This window comes from Lepidothrix coronata, unplaced genomic scaffold (genome assembly GCF_001604755.1).
Source record: "Lepidothrix coronata isolate B3197 unplaced genomic scaffold, Lepidothrix_coronata-1.0 Scaffold192, whole genome shotgun sequence".
NCBI classification, from domain to species: domain Eukaryota; kingdom Metazoa; phylum Chordata; class Aves; order Passeriformes; family Pipridae; genus Lepidothrix; species Lepidothrix coronata.
Window position 1 is genome coordinate 1,165,591 of NW_016690372.1, and position 21,992 is coordinate 1,187,582.

Here is a 21,992-nt window from a genome sequence, read left to right on the forward strand (position 1 = left end):
TATGAATTCAGTTCCCTCTGTTTTACTTTCTCATTCTGTAAATCTGGGGGAGTGGGAGGTAATGCAATATTAAATAAATTAATGCCAAGACACTAATAGTCACAGAGTAACTTAAAATGTGCTGTAGAAATTTCTTATAGAAAGTGTTTCCACAATGGAATGATGTATTTTTTTCCAGCTCTCTTTGGGAAAAACCTGCTTTTTTGGTTTTGGATGTTGTTGTTGTTTTTCTTTTTGTTTGTTTGTTTGTTTTGTTTGTTTGTTTTTTGAAAGAAAAAGTACATAGTGATAGGTGGACTTCAGAGACAGTATTGAGAGCTTTGAAAGCTTTCTGTGTTTTGCAGAATCAGGCCTACTGTGCAGGGAAACCAGCTAATCAGGTGCCTCAGCACCTGATTAGCACTGACTAATCAGTCAGCTCAGTGCTGACTCCAGTCCTCACCTCTGTCCTTACCAAAGAGCTCTCTCTGCTCCTGATTGTAGCAGCCTACCTACTTTGAGAAGGAAATGTAGTCTGATGCTGGATTGGGTGCTCAGGCCCTCGTCTGCCTCCTGTTTCTGCTTCTAATTTCAGTGCTTCCACTGGAACACGTCACCCTTGTTTGCTTTTTTTTCTTTCTCCTTTCATGTGCTTTCCTTAATGCTCTCTCACTGTGGCAGCAGTTCGGGCTGCACTGACTGCTTCCCTATCCTCTTGTGCCCCAGGAGCTGCTGGACTTACACTCCATGCATGCAGCTTCCAGGTCAAATAAGGGATGAAGGTGAAGTTTTGTCAACAGCCCTGGTGGATGCTGGTAGTGCCACTGGGCTCTTTCCATGTATGAATACTCTTCCCCTAGAAACCTGTAAAGATGGTGGGGGCAAGGAAGATGGTTTTGTCAGGAAGGTTTTCTCTGAAGACCAGATGAAAGCATATGAGCTGGTGAGGGGGAACTGTTCCATTCCCAGCCTTCCTTAGTTGGTCTCAGACAGTGTTGCACTGTGTACTAAAGTGACTGGTGCAGCTGGGTAGCTTCTGACAGAAGATAGATATTTACTTTTAAAATTCTTTCCCCCCTCTTCCTTTCATTAGTGCTACAGTCTGTAGAGCTGGAGATCACAGGTGAGAGAGTTTTTAGAGACACATAACGAACTTATGGTTCTTTTTGTCACATGAAGGTGGGGATTATAAGAAGACAGTATTTTTCTCTCGATGTCTCTTGCAAGTAGGGAATAAATTATATTTCCTGCCCTCTACAGCAAATATTCAAGAAAGTACTTAGCTCATCACCTCCCTGCTTTTGTACAACATAAGGCCCAGCTGAGATAAATGTTTGGGAAATCCTACCTGTGGAGGGTTTGAACTTTGTTCCATGCCATGGAATTTGAATAGACATGAGCAAAGAGATCCTGGAGACATGTCAGTGTTGGCAGGATTTTGCACAGGGCAACAAGAGAGGCATTAAAAAGTTTAGAATCCCATGGTATTTTGGTCTAGACATATGGAGGCAGGTCCTCCTCCTCACCAGTCCATCTTACCTGTGAAGTGCGCTGTGACAGATGGTGTCAACTGTGGGATGGTGCCATCCTGCCAATGGCACTTCTCCAGCATACCCAGGGTGTCTTTGCCTCCCTCACAGGAGGAGAACCTAGCTGAAGGTATGCCTCTTTCTTTGGCTGACATTGCAGTTGGAAGGAGATACCAGTGCCCCTGAGACCTTTGTGCTAAGGCTGAGGGAGGGAGACATATGCTGGGATGCAGCACCCTCAGGTGTTATCATCCAGCTACAAACAGCGACACCATCCTGCTTCAGTGGCACCCCTTCAAGTTTGTAGAGTTAGTCTGTGCAATACTAAATAAAAATACTTCCTCTCTTGCTCTAATCACATTGTTATTTGAGCAATGCTCACTTTTAGGCATGTGTTCTCCCATATGTAATGGTAAATATTTTCAATTTGTTTTTTGCTGGACAAATGACAAAAACATAGAAAACACCACTGTGGTTGGCACAATTGGCTTAGCACATTGGAAGCCTCAGCAGTGAGACTAATGCTTGCCTGGCACATGGAGACTGAAATATCTTCTTGCACCTGCCAGGGATATTCTAGTGAAGCAGGCTCAAGGCATATTGACTAGAGAAGATAGGTAGTGGAGAAAAACTGCATACCTGTGAGGGAGCAATATCTATTCAGTATTTTCACAGAAGACGTTAAACAACAGTAGTGTTGTCATTAAAACACATTTTATCACTGAAGTGTAAAGCTGAGTGAAATTAAGAGTTTCTGTTCCAAGAGGGTTCCTCTAGCCAACATTTGTTTTCATTGCTGCTGGTGAGATTTTTTTTTTTTAAATGGAAATCCATCAAATCTTCAAAACTTAATCAATATGTAGTATTCTATATTTTCTGATTCAAGTTATTTCATATTGATTATTGAACTGACCCCAAATACTCTGGAGCCAGTTTAACAAGAATTGTATTTTCCTGTCCAGTTCAGTTCCATGTGGTAGCTGTCCTATAGCGCCCTTGTGCCCATTCTCCCATAGGGACCAGACTATATGATTGAGCTGCTTTGTGGCAAAAGCAGTCATGTGTCTCTGCTGAGGTCAGGTGGGACACTGACATTATGTCATGTAAAAGCATTTCCCCAGGGAACGCAGACCAGAGGTAAAAATGGGGATTGCTATTGACAGTAAATGCAATGCCTGGAAAATACTGGTTTATATTATGGTAAGTTCATGCAGAAGTTTTCTGTTAAGTTTGATGAAACTAAACTTGCCATTTTGGGTTGTTACGGCTTGAAGTGAAGCATTTCATTGCTAATTCTCTGCTCGGGAAATGGAATTCTGTGTTAGGAAGCCATCTTGATGGAAACATTCACCCAACCATACTAAACAGATCTGTTTCCTGAGATAGGTCTTTTGTACTTGCACAAAAGGTGCAAACTTTAGGTGGATTTGAAATACAGTGCAATCACTAAGTGGAGTTTTATTTGCTAAGTCATTGTCTGATACAATTTTCAATGTCTTGTGTAATAAAGTTCAAGCCTTAAATGATCAATGGGGGCATCCTAAAATAATTCCTCTCTGCCTTTCAGATGAAATCCTTAAGACACTTGACAGTAATCATTTCCTCACTTACTCATCACTGAACCAAGCTAGACAGATTTAGCTTGTGCTTGCTAGACAAATCTGAGATTTCAGGATGCACTTGGGAGGAGCAGAGTATTCTGTAACTGGTGAATGTCTATATAAGCTTAATACCGAAATGAATGTAATTGAAGTCAACTGCTGTGTTCTGGTAAATAAGCTACTGTGATGATTTTTTTTTTCTTTGAGCTCTCAAGCCTTCATTAGCTAAGAAGGTCATTTGTAAATTTAAGCTCTTAAAATCTGTGAGATGCCAGAATTGTGTTAATATAAGGTTTATTCTTCCTTTCTGTGCATCAAATGCTAGGAAAGTCTTTAGCTATGGAAAATTTGCCCTTTCACATGTTCCTCTGCCCACCCAACACAGACTCATATAAAATAAAACTGGAATGAACCATGAGAGGTTATCTAATCCCTTATGCTTCCACCATCCTGAAACAAAATTGATGACATCTGAGTCTCGACAAATATTTTTTTAGCTTGTAATTAAAGGTTTCCAGCAATGGCTGCTCCTCAGGCAATCTTTTCCAGTGCTCTGCTGTTCTTAAATTAAAAAAGCTTTTCCTAACATCAGTTGTAACACTTTCTTGCTGTAATTTTTGCCAATTATTTCTTGGCCTTTTCAGCATAGATACAAAGAAGAGATTGTTCCGTTCTGCTTTGTAGCAGCCCTTTTCTATTTGAACACTGTTATAATGTCTCATTTCAAACTTTCTTTTCTTTTCTAGAGCCCTGGTTATTCTTCTTGCTCTCATCAGGACTCTTTCCAATAATTCCACTCCTTTCTTGAAGTGCAATTCTCCAAACTATACATGGTTTCTAGCGGAGTACAGCGCTATTTCCTTCTCTGCCTCCATACATTCCAGAATGCACCTTTCAATCATTGGATGCACCAATGAATGATTTCTGTGTGTAGCTGTTAAGTGTTTATTTCTTCTGTCTTGTTTTACCTCTGCACTGCATAGGCTCAGTGTAGAACATAGGATTTCCTCATTATTGTTTATGGATGAATATTTGTATACTACAGACATATCTTCTCTATGTCCTTCTTATATGCAGAAACAAATCCAAGATACAAGTTGCTTTTCAGGGCTACCATGAGGTATGACTTTGTCTATGGCCTTAAACAATGTGCTGTGACACAGAGGAACATGTGAGAAGCATCACAGCTGGCCATCTTGGCTTCCTTGTTCTGCAGCTTTTATTCTTCTCTGTTACTAGGCCAAAAGGAGGTTGAATATAACATAAATAAGAGGAAAGTTCAGTTTGTGTGCCTGAATCCGCAGTTAAATGCCTTATTTATTCTCTTAGAGATTTTGGCTAATGAGCACTTCTGCAAAACCAATTCCATGATCTCAAATTGACCACCACGGTGTGAGGAATATATTTTAGAAAATATTGAGTTTAGGTGACTTTTTCACTATTGCTTAGAAAAATCTGTGGGAAAGTGATATTTTAATAAATCCAGAAATGATACCTTATTTTCTGTGATCCCTTTCTTCACTTATTGAAGAACTTGAAGTTTCTGTAGCAAGGAAAGAAGAGGATTTGATCCTTCCATCACAAAAGAGTATTCATCCTCAAATAATAGTTCATGCTACAACCAATTCTACTTAATCTTACTGCCACCCATGCTGTGCCTTTTGTTAGCTGTGGAAACTGCTTTAGTCTTTGAGACTAATGCATAATCCTTCAGAGCAAGAGATGCATTTCTCTTTCAACTATATAAAGGTTTCTGCCCCCTCTAGACAGTGTGATTCCTTTTATTTCCACAAATAAATATATATAATTTCTGATATTCCCATCATATTTTTCACAAGATGTAATTGTGGGGTCATCAGTAACACCACAACGGCCTCATACCCATGCCTGGCCATATGCAGACTCCATGGCTACTGCCATATCACTGATGGCCATGTAGCCATTGTGATATCACTTCTTGGATCAAAGGATAGTTGTGACCACAGTGAAATCCTGGGTCCTCTGTTTTCTGTATCTGTTAAGGAAACATTCTCACTAAACCAGCTGAAGAAATTCCACTGAGCCTGTTTCAGTCCTTTTGTTACTGAAACCTTGAATCCCTTTCTCCTTATATCCTATTTCAGGGAGTGCTTCTCTGTATCTTCCTACAAGTCTTCTGAAACGAAATCAATCTCTTTTCTCTTCTGCAGTTTTCCATAAAACCAGAAGTTATTCAGAGCCTATAATTGATTTGTAAGGTGGAAAAAAAAATTAGGGAATTTGAAATAGTTCTGCTTTATTGTTTAGGTGTTCTACTCACCCTGCTCCTATTTTTATTTGGGTGTTAAGGAAGCTTTCCCATCTGACCATCTAGGAGCCACTCTGGCAGTTACACTCACAGCATTTAAGCTAGGTAGAGGCCCCTTCACAGCTACACACACCACTCTCACAGCTGGGAAACACAGGTTTCCTTACCAGCTTGACCCTAGGTTTCCCATAGCAGATCCTTAAAATAATTTTACCTTGGTGCAATAACTAAATAACAAAATACCAGGGTACCTCCATGGAGGGACCCTGAACAAAGCCCTCACAGTCTAAGTGCACCAAAGTCTGGGGTTTTTGGCTCCTGCTATGTCTCTGAGTGTCTGGTCACCTGGCTGGGCCAGGGGTCCTGTGCTCTTTGTTGTGCAAAGGGCCAGCACTAGTTCGTGACCTCTTGCCTCAGGCTCGTGCCACCCAGAGCTCAAGCTCAACCTGCAGCTTGCACTGCAGTGGCACACTGAGCTCCCCGCACTGAGTATATTCCTCAACGCTGAGTGAACACGTATTCTTTGTTAAACATAATTCAGATGAAATGGAGGATTGCATTACTTTACTCAGCATAGCACAAATCATATTTGAGTCTTATTTGTGTGGTTTCAGTTACTTTTCATCAATGTTCAATGTATTGTTTTTCATTACAGGTAAATTAACTCTTTCAGTGTAGTGAATGGTGATTGTGTTTGTTTATTGTCTGATTACAATTGTTATCCCAGTGAACAAGTGTAGCAGCTTTAGTTGCCCGTCACTGAAGCCTTGGATTGCTTCATAGATAGTCTGCCCCAAACAGAATGTAAAGCGCTTTTAACTGGTGTGTTAGTTTCTACTTGCTCATCAGAGCAGGCTAGGAAAACACAGTTCTGATAAACCAGTGGGTAAACTGTAAATTTTTTAAGCTGCAGAAACTTGTCTGGTTCAGTGCAGGTGCCTTTAAGAAAGTCTCAGAAAGGCTCTAGTCTGAATGTCTTGCAGTTATCCCTTCTGAAAATTGATATGGACAGTTAGTGAAGGGGGCAGCCTGTGACAGAAAAAAGCAATTAGTGATACATAGAATAAAATAGGTGAAAAATCTGGCTGAACTTTGGAAGGGCTCTTCATAGCTAACTAAACATATGCAGCCTTCAAGTTATTGCTCTTTTCCATGGTGGTCATCTAATTTGCCAGGCGATCAACAGCCATTTCCCTTTGGAGCATCCCTGCATCCAGCCTGCACTGGAAATCGTATTTCCTCCTTAATAGCACCAACTTTGAGAGGAATTTTTATATTGGCCACTGGCCAAGTTTAGCACATCATTTTTCCTCACTTTTTGTCGCCGCCTCTCTATCTGCAACTTCACTTGATTGCAAAGAGATGCTTTTCATCATTGTGAAAAGCCATCTGATTAGAGCTCTCATTAACCCATGAGTGAAACTTCTTATAAGTTTAGCTGGAGAAATTCCTTGAATGCTTCAGAATTGCAAAGTTGCCATTTTTAAGAAACCTCAAAATTAGATTGTCTATTTGTTTTAGCTCTGCCTAAAACAAACTCATCTTTCTCAGCAGATTATAGGAAACACAATTTAATGTATATTTTTTTTTCCCCTCAAAATGTCTCAGATGTCATGAAATTCTCCTGCTGATTAGCAGGTCCATGTGTATTTGGACTATCCCATCCCTGACCATCCATTTATACTGGTCAAATTCATTAAGCAAAGGCATTGAACAGTTAATGTTCCTTTTTGAAAGATTGTTTAGAAGCAGTCCTCATGGAAAAGGAAAACCCAAATTTTTTATTATTCTTGTTTAATTTTTGGAATATAAAGCAATTTAAAGATTGGAGGAATGGCGGTTACTTTTCAAATGCTCTGTGCATAGCTTTTGCTAGTAATTTCTTTTCCCCTTTCTGTTTTCCACCTTCCTTCCCAAAATAACTGTAAGGTAGATGTGTATGTCTGTATCAAGAATCATGTCCTTGACTCCCTCAGACCTTTTCTGATACAAATATCGGACACGGGATGAATTCAAGCTTGTCTCTGTTTGAACAGGTGAGGTTGTGTTTGTTTAGGAAGCATCTGATAAAAATGGGCACTGTTTTATTGCTTGCTTTCTTCTCAATTGCTATAGAAACCATGTCCCAGAGTGACACTATGTTCAAGTGAGGGACAGCACTCTGGGTCAGTCATGGCCTCATTTGGAGTTAGAGGTGTGGGTTTCAATCAGTATTCTGCCATACTGAAAAGCTTTCAAATTAGTTCAGAGGTTGCTCATGACACTACAAGGTAGGAAGTGCTATGCAGATTCTTCTGGTGGCAGAAAGCTTCCTTGGTGAAACTTGAAAATTTTTCTTCTCTGGCTTGCAGCAGTAACTCTAAGAAACTAGTTCTTGAAGCTTATATATTTGAACTATAGAATCAAGCTTTTTTGTCCAAGACTTTTTACTTGCCTTCGTTTTTAATGGTATGTTGCAAGGTAGGATCACAAACACATGAAAATATAAAACAACTTCACTGAAAGCACTGTGACAAGTGAGACCAGAATTGACAGCAGCATCTACTCCTTTACCAGGCAGTTTTAACAGTTGGGAAGGATGTGTTTCGGCTGTCCTGGAAACTGCACTGAAGCATCTGTTGATTTCATTAAAACACAAAGATTCATAGGTTATGAGGCCAGAAAGAGCCATTATGATAATCTAGGCTGATTTGCTATATAATTAATTCCTGTCTCACTGTATCTTTTAGAGAAAACAAGATACTGTTTTAATTTAAAATTTGCCAGTAGCAGAGAACACACCATAACCTGTAGTAAATTATTTCAGAAGCAAATTACATCATGTAAAAATAAGTCATAATATTTTAAAATGTGAATTTCTTTAACTTCAGTTTTTAACCTCCAAATTCCAGTGTTCCTTTGTCACATGAACTGAAGAACCCTCTATTGCCACATTCCATTTTCTGCACAGGTACTCACAGATTGTAATCGGATCACCTTTTAACCTCTACCTATTAAACAGACTGAATTTGAATGTTCTTCACTATGGGACATGCATTCCAGTCATTTAATTATATTCCCTTTTTTTCATTCTTGAACCTTTGGTTTAACAATTGAACTGTGGTTATCAGGAGCTGCCTTAGCATTTCTCTATTCTTGCCAAGGATTTGCTTTAGTTTTACACCCAAGGATTATTTTTATCCTTTTCTTTTATTGTGCTGAAAGTTCTGGCGTACCTGATTATATGTCAAGATATTAATGTCCAAATGTGTCTTTCAATAATACCTGAAGTCAGCTATGGAAATAGTTACACTTTTTTCCTTAAACACAGGTGCTTTTTAGGTTTCTCAAGCTAGGATTTTTTTTCTTAAGAAAATAATTTAGAACAACAAACACTTGAATAATGGAGATTCTGATTGGGGTGGATCTGATTCTTTGAAAAGATTGAATTCAGAAGTCTTGTATCTATTCAACACCCTTTATCTTCTCTTCCTCAGGTCTTCCTTTGTGCTTGCTTTCTTGGTCTGTCCTTTCAAACTTGCTCTCAGATTCTTCATTGTTAGTGACTTTCTGGTTTACTACTTTAGTATCAGTTTATGTACTTGGTGTTCATTTTTCATTCTGGTTCTTTTTGACCCTAATTCCATGATCTCCTGTGGCAGCAAGCTCCAGAAGTGCACTACCTTCTGTGTAAATAAGTACTTCTAAAAATCCATTTTAAAGTGACTTCATACAAGTTTCAGCGAGGGCCTCTAGTTCTATTACTGCTGGGTTTGGCACAGAGCAGTTCTACATTAACCTTCTCCATCTTCTATAAACTTCAATCCTATTTTTCCCAGTGCTCTCCAAGTATGAGCCCTGGCATTTTCAGGCTATCCTCATAAAGTATCCTGCTCCATCCTCTTAGTTTTTCTATTTATTTTCCTCTTTTTCTTTGAGAAGCAGAGACAGGACTTCATGCAGTGCTCAGAACTAAAGTCTGACTGAGGTGCACATTATTGTCTGGCAAGAGGGGAGACTGTAATGCACACCCTTGTTGTGTCAATGAAAGCACGTGTATGGGTCTGTCTAATGAGAGCATTTGACATGGTTAATCCATATCCATACAATGAAACCAGTACAGTCCCAAATTTGAAAGTGTATTTTAGTCCTATTGCAGCTATTAATAGACTTGATGTTTTTGAAGCCTGCGTGAGGGCAGAGCACTTTATTGGGAATTGGAGTAAAACAAGCTACTGTGGGTCAATACTGTCCTCTGCTGGGAGGAACTACAGCTTTGTGCCATGTCTCCAAATGGGATTTAATAGCTGGCTTCTCCTTTCGCTCTGTGTTTTGCCTCTGCAAAGGAAAATCTGATGCTGTGCTGACTGCACTGGGGAAATTCTCCTTTAATGCTTAGCAAAAGCTGGAAATTCTTTGCTTACTATGAATGTGATGAATTGTGATTTCATTTACTTTTTTCATCCTGCAGTCACCTAATTTAGAAGCTTATCCCTCATTCTCTTCTCTCACCTTTTAATATTTACTGCATGCACATTTCTCTGACTTCCCTATCCTAATTGTAGAATTAACAATGCATATCTACTTTCCCTTCTTTTTCATAACAAATTGGTGACAACTCATCCTGATGGCATTTTGAAAGCAGAAATCAAATGTGTATATACTATACGTATTAGACACAAAGTATTTTAAAATAATAACTCCTTAGAAGAAATAAGAGTCTTCAGTAGTATCACAGAACATAAATACAATAAAAATTGTGTTAGTTGCAGAAGTGCTTTTGCTTGCTGTGTATGCCAGTTCTGGGTTTAGGAAGCATGGAGGGGGTTGAGAGGAAGTACAGTTTACAAATATTTCAGTTTTGTGCTTTCTCCAGTTCCTGCCTGTGTGAGAATGGCATGGGGCAGAGAGGAGTCTGCTTTCCAGGAATTAATTCTGTACCTGTTTGTGCATGTAGTGATATAAGATTCCTTGATAAGAGAAATTTTAAGTCTTTTGTTTATTTTTTTCTTTAGGAGCTACAGGGCAATCACTAACAGTTCACAGCAACTTGCTGAAATTATTTTGCATCTCTTTCCTAGTAGTTAAGTGGGCTTGTAGGAATAATAGCGAAATGATAGTGGTGGTACTGAGTTCCCTGCTGTGGCTAGTAGAGATGGACATGGAGGTTTCACTTTGTTATGTATTTTGTATGGGATTTATGCAAATATAACAGCATGATACCAGACATACACTGGATTTTTTGTACAAAAGCTTTTACAGCCGAGTGGGCCTGTGGTAGAGTTAATTGTTCTTAGTGCCTTTCAGTTAAATATTCTCTTCTGACTGCTTATGTGACCTATAGTTATTGCAAAGTACCCGGTGCTGTCATTTCTATACACACTCCTGGTTCAGCTCTCTCACTCTGTCTTGATGTCAGACTCTTGCACTGTCTCCTTTCTGCTCCCTCGTGCCTTTTGGAAGAAGTTTATCTCCCATGGCTGAAAGTAACTGGGGTATTTGTATTGTATGCAGGATTGATGTATGATGCTTTTCCTTGTGTCTGGCAGGTTGTTTATAAGAATAATGACATTCGTCTGGAGCTGTCTCGCTTGGCACGGATTGGTGATACTAAGATGAAGATCTATGGGGAAGTGAAATTCATATGTGAAAATGTGGCTACGCTGGATCCCATCAGCTTTGAGACACCTGAGGCCTATATTAGTCTGCCTAAGTGGAATACCAAAAGGATGGGCTCTATCTCGTTTGACTTCCGAACCACTGAACCTAATGGACTGATCCTTTTCACCCACGGCAAGCCTCAGGAGAGGAAAGATGCCAGAAGCCAGAAAAATACAAAGGTAGACTTCTTTGCAGTTGAGCTTCTAGATGGAAACCTCTACTTGCTGCTGGACATGGGTTCTGGGACCATCAAAGTCAAGGCCACCCAGAAGAAAGCCAATGATGGAGAATGGTATCATGTGGACATTCAACGAGATGGAAGATCAGGTAGAGTGATGACTGTTTCTTAAGCAGATTCACGTTTCAGGTTCAGACCTAGGGCTGTGTGTTAATTCTCAGAACCTTCAAAACCTGTTAGATATGAGTCACCTTCTTAAAAAAGCTTGGTGCTACTCCAGTGATGTTTATCCAGCAAAGCAAAGATGTGATAACTAGATTTAGTGTGAACTTTGGATAGCACATCCAGAGGCAGTTTATTAATATTTTATTCACAATCCTTGGATATTCTGGATCTATCTTTTCAATTGCATGCATGGTTATAGTGATGAATTCTTTATAGGCCATGGTAAGGTTTAAGGTCCTCAGAACCATTGTTCTCACTTTGACAAATTTCACTGGTCTCCTTTGGGTTTCTGCAGCTGGTGTCTGGTCATGAGGAAAATAAAAGTAATGGGCACAACCAGACACAAAATTATGCCAACAAATCAACATTTTCACCCTATTCTGTTCTGGAGTTCTGCATCTCTTCTGTTTCTTTTAGTATTTTGTAGTTTTCAGTTAGGCTTCTTTACATCTTTTGGATGCCAAATTCTAATGAGTCAACATTCAGTGGATGTTCCTTTTTCTTGCCTGCAGCTTCTCATTTTCAATTATGTGGTTTTGTTTATTTCTAAAAATACACCTACCTTGCAATTACCAAGAGGTATTTTGTTTGTTTCTAGTGCTGAATATCAAGCTAACATACTCATGATGTGCTCTGAAATTGTGGAGAACAAAAATGATCAAATACTGCAACTTCATCTTGAGAATATGTGAACAATTGTAGTCGATTTTTTTTCTGAACCATTGGGATCTCAAGGCCTTCCCTTCAAAGGAAATTTTGCTTACATTTGCAAGTGGATTTGGGTTGTCTGATGATCTCCAGATGATAGTTTTAGATCCCAAACTTGATTTTTCCAGTTGCTGAATACCATCAGTACAGAGAACACTGCTAGAATTTTCTTCCCCTGAGTTTTTAAAAGAGCTGACTTTTAGATATCATGCAAGGCCTAGCTGTTTGAACAGGTCTTTGCCTGAAGCTATTTTTTTCTTTGATGATGTGAGTAGTTTCTTTGTATTTGGCATGGTGCTCTACTGGGACTTAATATGTGTGGTTATATATTGCTATCTCCTAAAGACATCGATAGGGACATTTTACAAAGGAAGCCATAAATAAATAAGTGGAGCTTTGATTTCTTTAGAATTGCTAAAATTTAATTAGCCTCCAAGGATAAACTCAATTAGTTGCATTCAGTACTGACTTCAGTTTTGCTTGCTCACTTGGTGACTGTCTCATCCCTGAAGAGACAACTGCAGAGGGAGAAGAAACGAAATGACACTAGGCTCTCCACAAAGAATGTTTGTAAAACCCTAGGAACAGGGACACATGTTCATTTAAACTAGGAGGGTGTGACAGACAGCATTGCTAATTGATGAACGAAACTGTAGAACTGACTTGTTTGTCACTTGACAGGGAGATTTGTGATGTTCTGGACATTGATTAGAGGTAACAAATTTTGAATTAGAAACACTTCTCAGTAGGAAGGAACATGTTTGTATGTTGTGGTCCCTTTTTTTTTGTTTTTCTAAAGTATATTTTCTGCTGACAATGAATACTTGGTTAATGATCCTAGTGACTGATGTCTTGTGTCTTGAGAAAACCAGGGTACTGGCATTCATTTCTTTACATCATACCCTTTAGCAAGCATCAGTCACTCTTATTCAGTGACACTTGTGATTGACATGAGAAAGGAGTTCTGGATCTCTTCTTGTTTATTCCTTGGCTTTTCTCCCACATGTGGAGTGGAGAATGGTTACACCTTGAAGATTTTTCTTTTCCCCACAATGTGGATGCCTGTCATCTAGAAACTGAATTAATGAATTTACTTAATTGAGGCTAACAACAGCCATTTGGGTTTAATGAGCTAGTGACCTAGAGGTTCTGATTTTCTTTACTAAAACAGACTTTGTTAGGTGTCATCTCTCCCCTTCTTTTTCCCATTTCTCAGATAATCCAAAACTTCAGGTTCTGCTTAGCTTAGTAAAATAGCCTAAAAATCCACATATTCCCTATTGTGATGCACTAAGGCAGGAGCACTGTGGGAGCTTGGCAGTCATGCTCAGATAACCTCTGACACCTCTAGTCCCCTTAGGCCTTGTGTATGCTTTGGTCTGTGTTGGCTGCTAGAACAAGAAAAGCTGTTTTCGTCTCTCTACTCTGACAAAAGCTAGTAGCAAGGACTTGGGCACCTAGTGTCCTGTAACCCTTCTGTCTTTGGGGAAAGCTCCCACAAAGTGTTCACAAAACCTGTCAGAGTTTCTAGCTGGGGAACCGTGAGCTTGTTACACAAGACAATATTTTTAGCTGGTCATCAGCTACACAACATACATGATGTCCCACCCACTCAGACACTAAAATTCTTACTGGAAGGTTTAATGTACAGTTGCATCAGTGCACTACTTTGTATGCCAGCTCTGCCCTCAGTAACTGTGGTATTTTGGTCTGTTAGTTCTTTAATCTTGCATAAAGTGCCTAAGGCGCTGGAAAGGAGATGCTTGGATGCTTCTGATTTCTCACGATGGATTTGGATCAACTTGGATCTACTCTAAACAGAGTTGCAAATATGGGATTTGGGGGGGCGGGGGAGGGAAGGATGTCAACTCATGGAAGTGCTTCTTCCTAGGGTCAATTCAGAATTTCTCCTTCTTAGCTGGTTGGTCTTAAAAATGCTGTGCAACCAAACTAGTACCATCTCCTTACAGGAATTGTTGCAGAGTGGAAAACACTGGCAGAATGTTTTGATTTCTCTCTAGCCTGTTTCCATTCATCATCTCACCATCTTTCTCCAGGTTTTATACTTCTTGGTATCCCACATTTCTTGTCCTTTAAGGGGTTTCTTTACCTTTGTGGCTTTTGCAGGTGATATTTTTTACCTCTGTAGTAACAGCTGTCTAGAGCTCAGTGTTCCAGCATTTCTACAGGCTGCTTTTGAGAAGTAGCAGCAGAGATGCTGGAGGGGGGACTGCAGTTCCGTGGCTCTGTGACACATTGGCTGTGCGACTGTATGTGTATTGTCATGTGTTCTCTTTTCTTACTTTGTAAAAGAGAAAATGCCTGTGGTGCTGCAGCTTGTTTTTACAAAATGATTCATCAAATAACTGTTGTTCTCTTTGAGCCTTTAATTTGTAATACCTGTGTTGCTTCTGACACTCTGCTGCCTCTGACATTATTCCTCAATTATTCCTGAACATCACACACATGAAATACCTCGTGTTTGTGTCGTACGTGCCATTCTCTTAAGAGGACACCTATTACGACTGAGAAAAAAGTGCATATACATGTCTGTACTTTCTCACAGAGACACAAAACAGGGCTGATTCTATTAACTCTCCCACCTTATTTTAGGGGTGTAGATAAAAATGCAATTATGTGAAATTAATCTTAAAGCTTGGATAAGTGTCTCTGAAGACAGACTATCTTAATGACAAGGCAATTGGATGTGATGATTTATAGCTAGGGAGAGTGAATTGCTGATTTTTAGATGAGTGTCTGATGGGCAGATGCCCCTATCACGAAAGCTGCTAAATGCTCTTCAGAAGAATACACTGCTCTGAGATGTGAGAGATGTGCATTATGTTTTCCGTTTTTCTTTGGATGCACTGTCTGACCTTTAACAAATAATTTTGCGTTTCTGTATCTGTTTCATATATTCTTATTTATTTATGTATTATATGTTTTGATTATTTTATGTGCTGGGACAATTTCTTGAAATATATAGGAATGGTCTCAGTGCAGTATGCCCACATATTGCTTGGAGCGTATGGAAGCTACTAAAATTTTAATAATAACTGTTCTTCAGAGATAACCTTTGTCTCTCTCTACCTCAATTTTCCTCTTTATAAAATGGAAATTAGAAAACTTTCTTTGTAAAATCATAGAATATTTTACTTTGGAACAAACTTCTGGAGATTTCTAGTTCAGTTTAGACTTTCTTCAGGGTCGTGTCAGGATGGTGATTCCACAGCTCCTCTGAGGTTTCTGTTCTCATGTTAGACTCTTCTTGTGGTGAAAAATGTCCTTTTCTATGGAGTTGGAGATTCCCTTGTGTGGTGGTTTAGGAATAGTACTTCCCAATTTAGTGCCCCCACCCAGGCTCTCCAAACCACACTGCCGCTCGCTCGCTTCCCCTCCCCCTCCCCCCTGTGGCAGACTGGAGAGGAGAATTGGAGGTACAAAAGGTGAGGGTCATGGGTTGGGATAAGAACAATTTACTGGAAACGGCAATGGGATAAAATGAACAGTAGCAGCAACAATATTGGTAACAAAAGTGTACAAAAGAGTGATTCTCATGCAAAAGTGCTTGCCATGGAGCTTGACCCAAGCGCAACCATGCCACCCTGACCACTCCCTCGGGCACTAGCACCATGCCACCATTCCCTCTGGCTTGGAAACATTGTTGCCCCGCTGCTCCGTCTGCTTGACTGGAAGGAACACGCTTGACTGGAAGGAACTCCTTCTCCTGGCAAGAGGGCCCCTCTCCCCCACCCCTGGCAATGATGTGAGATCCTCCCTCCCGGCTACTGCAAAAATTAACCCTGTCCTGGCTGGACACCTTACTGCAACTTGTGATCAGTGTCTCTTGTCACTACAAGTGCACAATGCTGACTCATGTTCAGATTGTTGCCTGCCACATCTCCAAGTCCTTTCCTGCAGAGTTGCTCCTTAGCCAGTTGGTCTGCAACTTGTACTTGAGTGTGAGGCTATTCTGACCCCGGTGTAGGACTTTGTATTTTTTGTTTTTGATTTACATCAAATATTGCTATCAGTCCTTTGATCCACCTTGTAAAGGTTTCTCTGAATGGTAGCCTAGTGCTTCCTCCAATACATCAACCATTGTCCTCAAGTTGATGTCACCTACAAACCTGATGATGTCTATTTAGTTCCATCATCCAGGTCCAGGTTTGGAGGTACTGATTAAGTGTTTTCTGAAAGAGCTATGTAGTGTGAATTACTATTCTTTTGCTTATCTTTTTTCTCTCCAGTCCTATATCAAAATCCTCTATGTTCTCAATAAGTCTTTGCTTTACTAGATGAATACTATTGAATGCTCAGTTTTTACATATTATTTAGCCATTGCACAGTTATGATTCTGACTTTATAATGCAATTTGGGATACAGACACATGATCTTCAGTCACTGCAGGGAAGTTCTTAGGACCTATAGTTCAAGAGGAGACAGAGCTGTGTGAGAGACACACAGCTAACGTATCTGTTGGAATTGCATTTGGGTAGGGAGGAATCTTCACTCTCCTATGCTGAACCTTAAACCTCAGTCAGTTATTGGAAAAAAGTGAGCTAAACTGAGACTGTAATTGAAAGTATTAATGTCTTCTTATCCTCCTCATTTAGGTACTATATCAGTGAACAGCAGACGCACCCCATTCACCGCTAGCGGGGAGAGCGAGATCCTAGATCTGGAAGGCGACATGTACCTTGGTGGGCTGCCTGAGAACCGGGCAGGACTCATCCTTCCCACAGAGCTCTGGACAGCAATGCTGAACTATGGCTATGTCGGCTGTATCCGAGACTTGTTCATTGATGGAAGAAGCAAGAACATCCGGCAACTGGCAGAGGCACAGAATGCTGCAGGAGTCAAGTCCTCCTGCTCCCGCCTCAGCACCAAGCAGTGCGACAGCTACCCGTGTAAGAATAATGCAGTGTGCAAGGATGGCTGGAACCGCTTCATCTGTGACTGCACTGGCACTGGCTATTGGGGTAGAACATGTGAGCGAGGTAAGTCGAGTTTTCTGACCTCATTTACACAAAGCTGAAGGTGCGCGTGAGAAAGAGAACAAAATCCAGTGTTCTCGTGAGACTTTTCCCTGCCCTTGTTGGTCTTCCCAATGCTAAAGTCCACTCCCTACATGCAGAAGACTTTCTTCCCTGATTGTTTCCTCCCAGTTTTTCTACCTTTATTTCATTAACTTTGCCACTTCACTCCCTAAGCCTTCTGAAGACCTTGTTTTCAGTTTCCAGAGTTTCTTTGGCTAAGTATGGTTTGTGTCCTGAGGCAGAAAATGCAGATGCATATAAGAAGTCTCAAACAAATTTCTGGAAACAGTATCAAGTGTGAACTTAAGTTATGGAGATTTTTCTTGCATAGGACAGATGACGAATCCCAGTTCTATCTAGTCTTGCTCTTTTTCTGTCTATGGTAGGATTTCCTTGATGGCTGTTTATGAATAAAGGCAGCTAATGAGATAGTTCTAACAACAGCATATCTCTGAGTTCACCTCTGATAAGGTAAATCTGTAGGAGATTGATGGAAGATTTTCTGCATCTTATTTGTGCTTACTCTGAATGGTGATTTAAAGACATAATTGGAGATATGAGGCCCAAGTGCTGGTAGGCAGGCAAAACTTTGTGTGTTATAGACCACATGGAAAGGAATTTACTAATGTAAGATATCTGAACTATATATTTCTCAAAATATTTAGGTGGTTCCATTAATTGTTGTTATCCTTATTATGCTGCTGCCACCATCAGAATGAGGTAGGTTAGTGACTTTAAAGAAAAAGATGAAGGTAGGATCACTCAGAAAAGAAAATACTCCCTATATTGAAACCAATCTTTCTGTTAATATTTGGCACTGCATTTGGGCTGAACTGCATTCGCAGTACACCCATGAATTAATTGTAAATGATTAGCAGATTCTTAAGGCTTTCAGCCCCTTCTTTCTGTCACCTTGCTTGGCACCATGGTTATAGCACACGTCTGAGAATTGGAAATTCAGATATTTTTGGGCTTCTGTTGTAAATATTTGAGCAACTCTTTTCCCACTCAGTGTCCGCCTTATGCATTTTTTAATATTGATCATAGTAGCATGCCACTTATGAGAAAGAGCATGTAAGTAAGGTACAGTGCATAAAATATTAGGCAGAATTGAGATTTGTAATTAATTCTCTCTCCACAGAATTTTCTTCTTTGTAGAAAGTTTTTGTTAATGACCAAAATTCTTTAATAGACTTTATGGGATTTTTAGGTTTTACAGCACAAGATCTGTGATTTTTCATAAAGCTGCTCACAGCCAGCAAGTCGTAGCATGCTACTCTAAGTTGCCAGTGAACCATCAACACTGACCAGCTCTGTGATTCAGGAGTTTCTGAACTCTGTCTCATGTTCATCTCCTGGACCTGGCTCACAGAGAAGAGAATCCAAAGCTAAACAGTGACATAAAGAACAGGATTCATCTCATGTACCTTTAGATATCTATGGTGTTAGCTTTTACTTCTTTTATTGTCAGTGAAAAGAAATCAGTAGGTTAAAGGCATGTAAGCATTTTAATTTGTGAGAAATGAATCTCAAGTCTGGCTTAAGATCCATAACTTGACTGTGTTGTGACGAGTATCAGTCTGAATTAGAAGGATACATTTATGAATGAATGTCTAGTGTGGGAACTTGAGGTCATGATAAATATGTTTTAGATTCAGAGTGTATTTAAGGTAAACAAAACTGTGATAATGTAGTTCAGGACAACATAAAAGATGTATGCAAAGGTCCTAATCCCGAGAAACTCATTTTGTCCGTAATCAGAAACTATAGACCCATTACTTGTTTAGTGCCAGTGTCAGGCAAAACATGGCCGTAATGCCCGATGTTCCTCGGCAACGCAAGAAGCGGCTCACAGGGAATAAATATTTGAGACTGGAGAAATAAAAAAAGTTGTACAAATTGAAGTGGATTTGACTCCAGAGCATTTATTGTGGTGTTACATAGCAGGCTCATACTGCTCTGATACAACTGCTTGATGTCAGACAACTGATGTCAGATTTTGCCTCCGTGAACAGAAGCACTGCAGGCTACTAATGATAATACTTTTAATTCTCCTGGGCTGACACCCAAGGACTATTGCAAGTCCTGACTTCAACTGGCCTGTGATCCAAATACTGTTGGAAGGAGAAAAGTTGAGATGTAGACTGAGAATGGAATCAAAGTGAGAGATGCTGCCATGCCACAGTGGCACTGCTGCATTGTGACTAATGAGCTGCCATGGGACAGGGGCAGCCAGGCTGGCTTGTAAGGGGAGGGATGAAGACGGAGCAGGCTAGATCTTCTAAGAGGGGACATTTACTGACCTGCTTTTCCAGTCTGCCATCTGTTATCTATAACTCTCACTTTATTTGGTTCTTACACTTCTGTCCTGTTAAAAGAGGAGTGTAACTCCTGCAGCCCAAGATGTAGGATAAAGGGTTAAGGGGCAGGGGAGCTTGAATAAAGAATCTTCTATGCTTGGTGACTATCAGGAAAACCACTCTTTGTCACAAAGCAAAGCATATACTTAACATTTAGTTAAAGTACTTAAAATAGAAAGGACGTATGTACAGCCTTAGGAAGAAAAGCAGATGATTCGGTTGTTATTGATGGTAAAGTATCTCCCACTTTCCGGGTATAGGATTTCTACATTTATAATGCTGCATTTCTCATACGTTTTATACTTTGCCGTGTGAAGGACCATTATACATTTAAATGGACTCAAAAAGCAAATTGACTGTGTTGGTTAAAAAAGAGGTTTGTGTTCCTTTTAGTCATGGTGAAACAAAACAAATACACAGTATGCAGAAAACTACCTCTATCTAAAGCTTGTGGGAGTTTGTCTTGTCGGTGAAGTAACACCTCTGTGTATTCAGCCAGTTACAGTGGATGCAACATGGACTTTGGTTGCAGTAATCTGCTCAGGCAATGCAGATAGAGAAACCTTTCTGTGACTGGAGTTTGATAGGGCACAGAACAGAGAAGTGCTGCCAAGGCCTCAAATTCATTCTTACAATTCCAGTACCTAATAATTCACTTGGTATTGGCAGTGGTATAAGCAGACAAAGGTGTTATCTGTCTTAAAGTGTCATAATTTCTAATAGTAATAGTAGTTTCTCCTTGGAGTAATTGAAATTTCATAGAAGAGATGGGGTGAGAAATGAAAAAGACCAGATTGTGCTGAGACGATATGAAAGTGCAGTGGGGTTCGTGGGCCAGACATACTCACTGCCAGGCCAGACATACTCACTGCCAGGCTGTGAGGCTAAGCAAAGGCAGCAGCAGCAAAGTCCCATTTCACACCTCTCACCACAGGCTGTGCTGACCAGGTAACACACAGTTAGTTATTTGTTTTCTTAAATCCTTACTTTCTGTCCTCTGCTATCTTTCCATAATGGTTCTCTACTAACCACTCTAACTCAGTGTGACAATATTGCAAATCATATGTGAGAAGAACCTTCTTAAGTCACTGTGAAAATTAAGGAGCTGCTATAAACATAGCAGCATTTGAATGAGTTTCTGAAATGAGAGATTCCAGAGCAGCTGTTGGAAGGAAGCAGCTGGTGTGGCTGTCCACTGGGCTAGGAAATAACACTTGGCTTTGCAAGTAGAATGAACCATCATGACATGCTTCTTTAGATGCTTTGGATAAGTACTTTTAAGATAAAAAAGTAGAAGCCTGTCAATGAGGACTTGTACTAAATGTCTCCATTCCCCATGAAGTCAGAGAAGGGAGGTAGTTGCTTCTCAGGAGAAATCCAAAGCAATAACATCATCTGCTTGCCTCCTGTTGTTGATTTGCCTGTTTTCTTTTATTGCTTATGTGGAGATTCTGGTCTGATAATTCAGTATTGCTGCACTCCAGAAGTTAATTCCCTGTGCTGCAAAGGAGTTAACAGTGCCAAACTCTGAGGCTACTGGACTGACAAAAAAGAGGATGTCTTGTTTGGGAGGGATGAGGGGCACAAAGCAAAGAAATAAAAGGAAGCTAGTAGACAGGGCACAATTCCTTCTGTAAGTGGTGCTCTGACTGCCTTGGAGTGTGGTCACAGTCTCACCTCCCCCTGCTCCCTGAGCTCTCCTGCACTCCTGTTATATGTGGCGAAGAGAAAGATTTAATCATGTCAGAAAGACCCCTAAAATGAATGGTAGCTTTTGGTTTTTTCTTAAAAGAAGGGCAGGCACAATGAAGTGGAAGTTACAATTGCAAGTGCACACTGAGACTTTGTACTGAGTTTGCTAGCCTTGGGTTGTGATGTGCTGGTCATTAGGGAAAAAACTTGGTGCCTGTACTGTTGGTAGTACTTAATCATTCTTGCATCCTATTATTATAGGATAGACTCTATTATTTTAGAAATAATAGAGTACCAGAGAAATGTCTGCAGCGCCGTGTCTCTTTTCTGAGTACCTTGTTTCAACAGGTCTGCTGTTTTGCTAGTTAGTTTGAAATGAAGGACCTAAAATATGTGAAATCCCCTGGGAATGCTACCCAAATGCTTTCTGATCATGAGTCATTGGGCAAGCTTTGAGATAAGTGACAAGAAGATTCTTCCAATGCAATGGGATGCTTCCTCCTGTTGCATGTGAGCTGCCTTCCCAAATTGAGCCCAGCAGAAATTAGGGTGAGTTGCAAGTCTTGACAGCAAGAAGGGCTGGAGGGCTCTTGTGGATGTGCAGAAGACTGGGAAGGGTTAGTGCGGCTACTGTGAAGCATCTTTGGTGTTTTTTTAAGTACTTATTGTCTTCTTTACACTTTGCCTTCCAATTTGTAAGTATTTGGCATCAGTTGCAACATCAGGTCACTACAGCTGCCTGTTAATTGGACTT

The 21,992-nt window shown here is 40.2% G+C and overlaps 1 protein-coding gene across 13 annotated transcripts in view; it reads left to right on the top strand.

Annotated features, from left to right (window-relative positions):
• Nucleotides 1-21,992, top strand: part of LOC108505488 (neurexin-3) — a 915,200-nt gene that overhangs the window by 320,574 nt on the left and 572,634 nt on the right. For all 13 annotated transcript variants that reach the window (XM_017831536.1, XM_017831535.1, XM_017831539.1 and 10 more), the window contains 2 exons: nt 10,925-11,363; nt 16,764-17,147. In XM_017831536.1, coding sequence (XP_017687025.1) covers nt 10,925-11,363; nt 16,764-17,147 — 823 coding nt within the window. The remainder of the gene's footprint in view (nt 1-10,924; nt 11,364-16,763; nt 17,148-21,992) is intronic.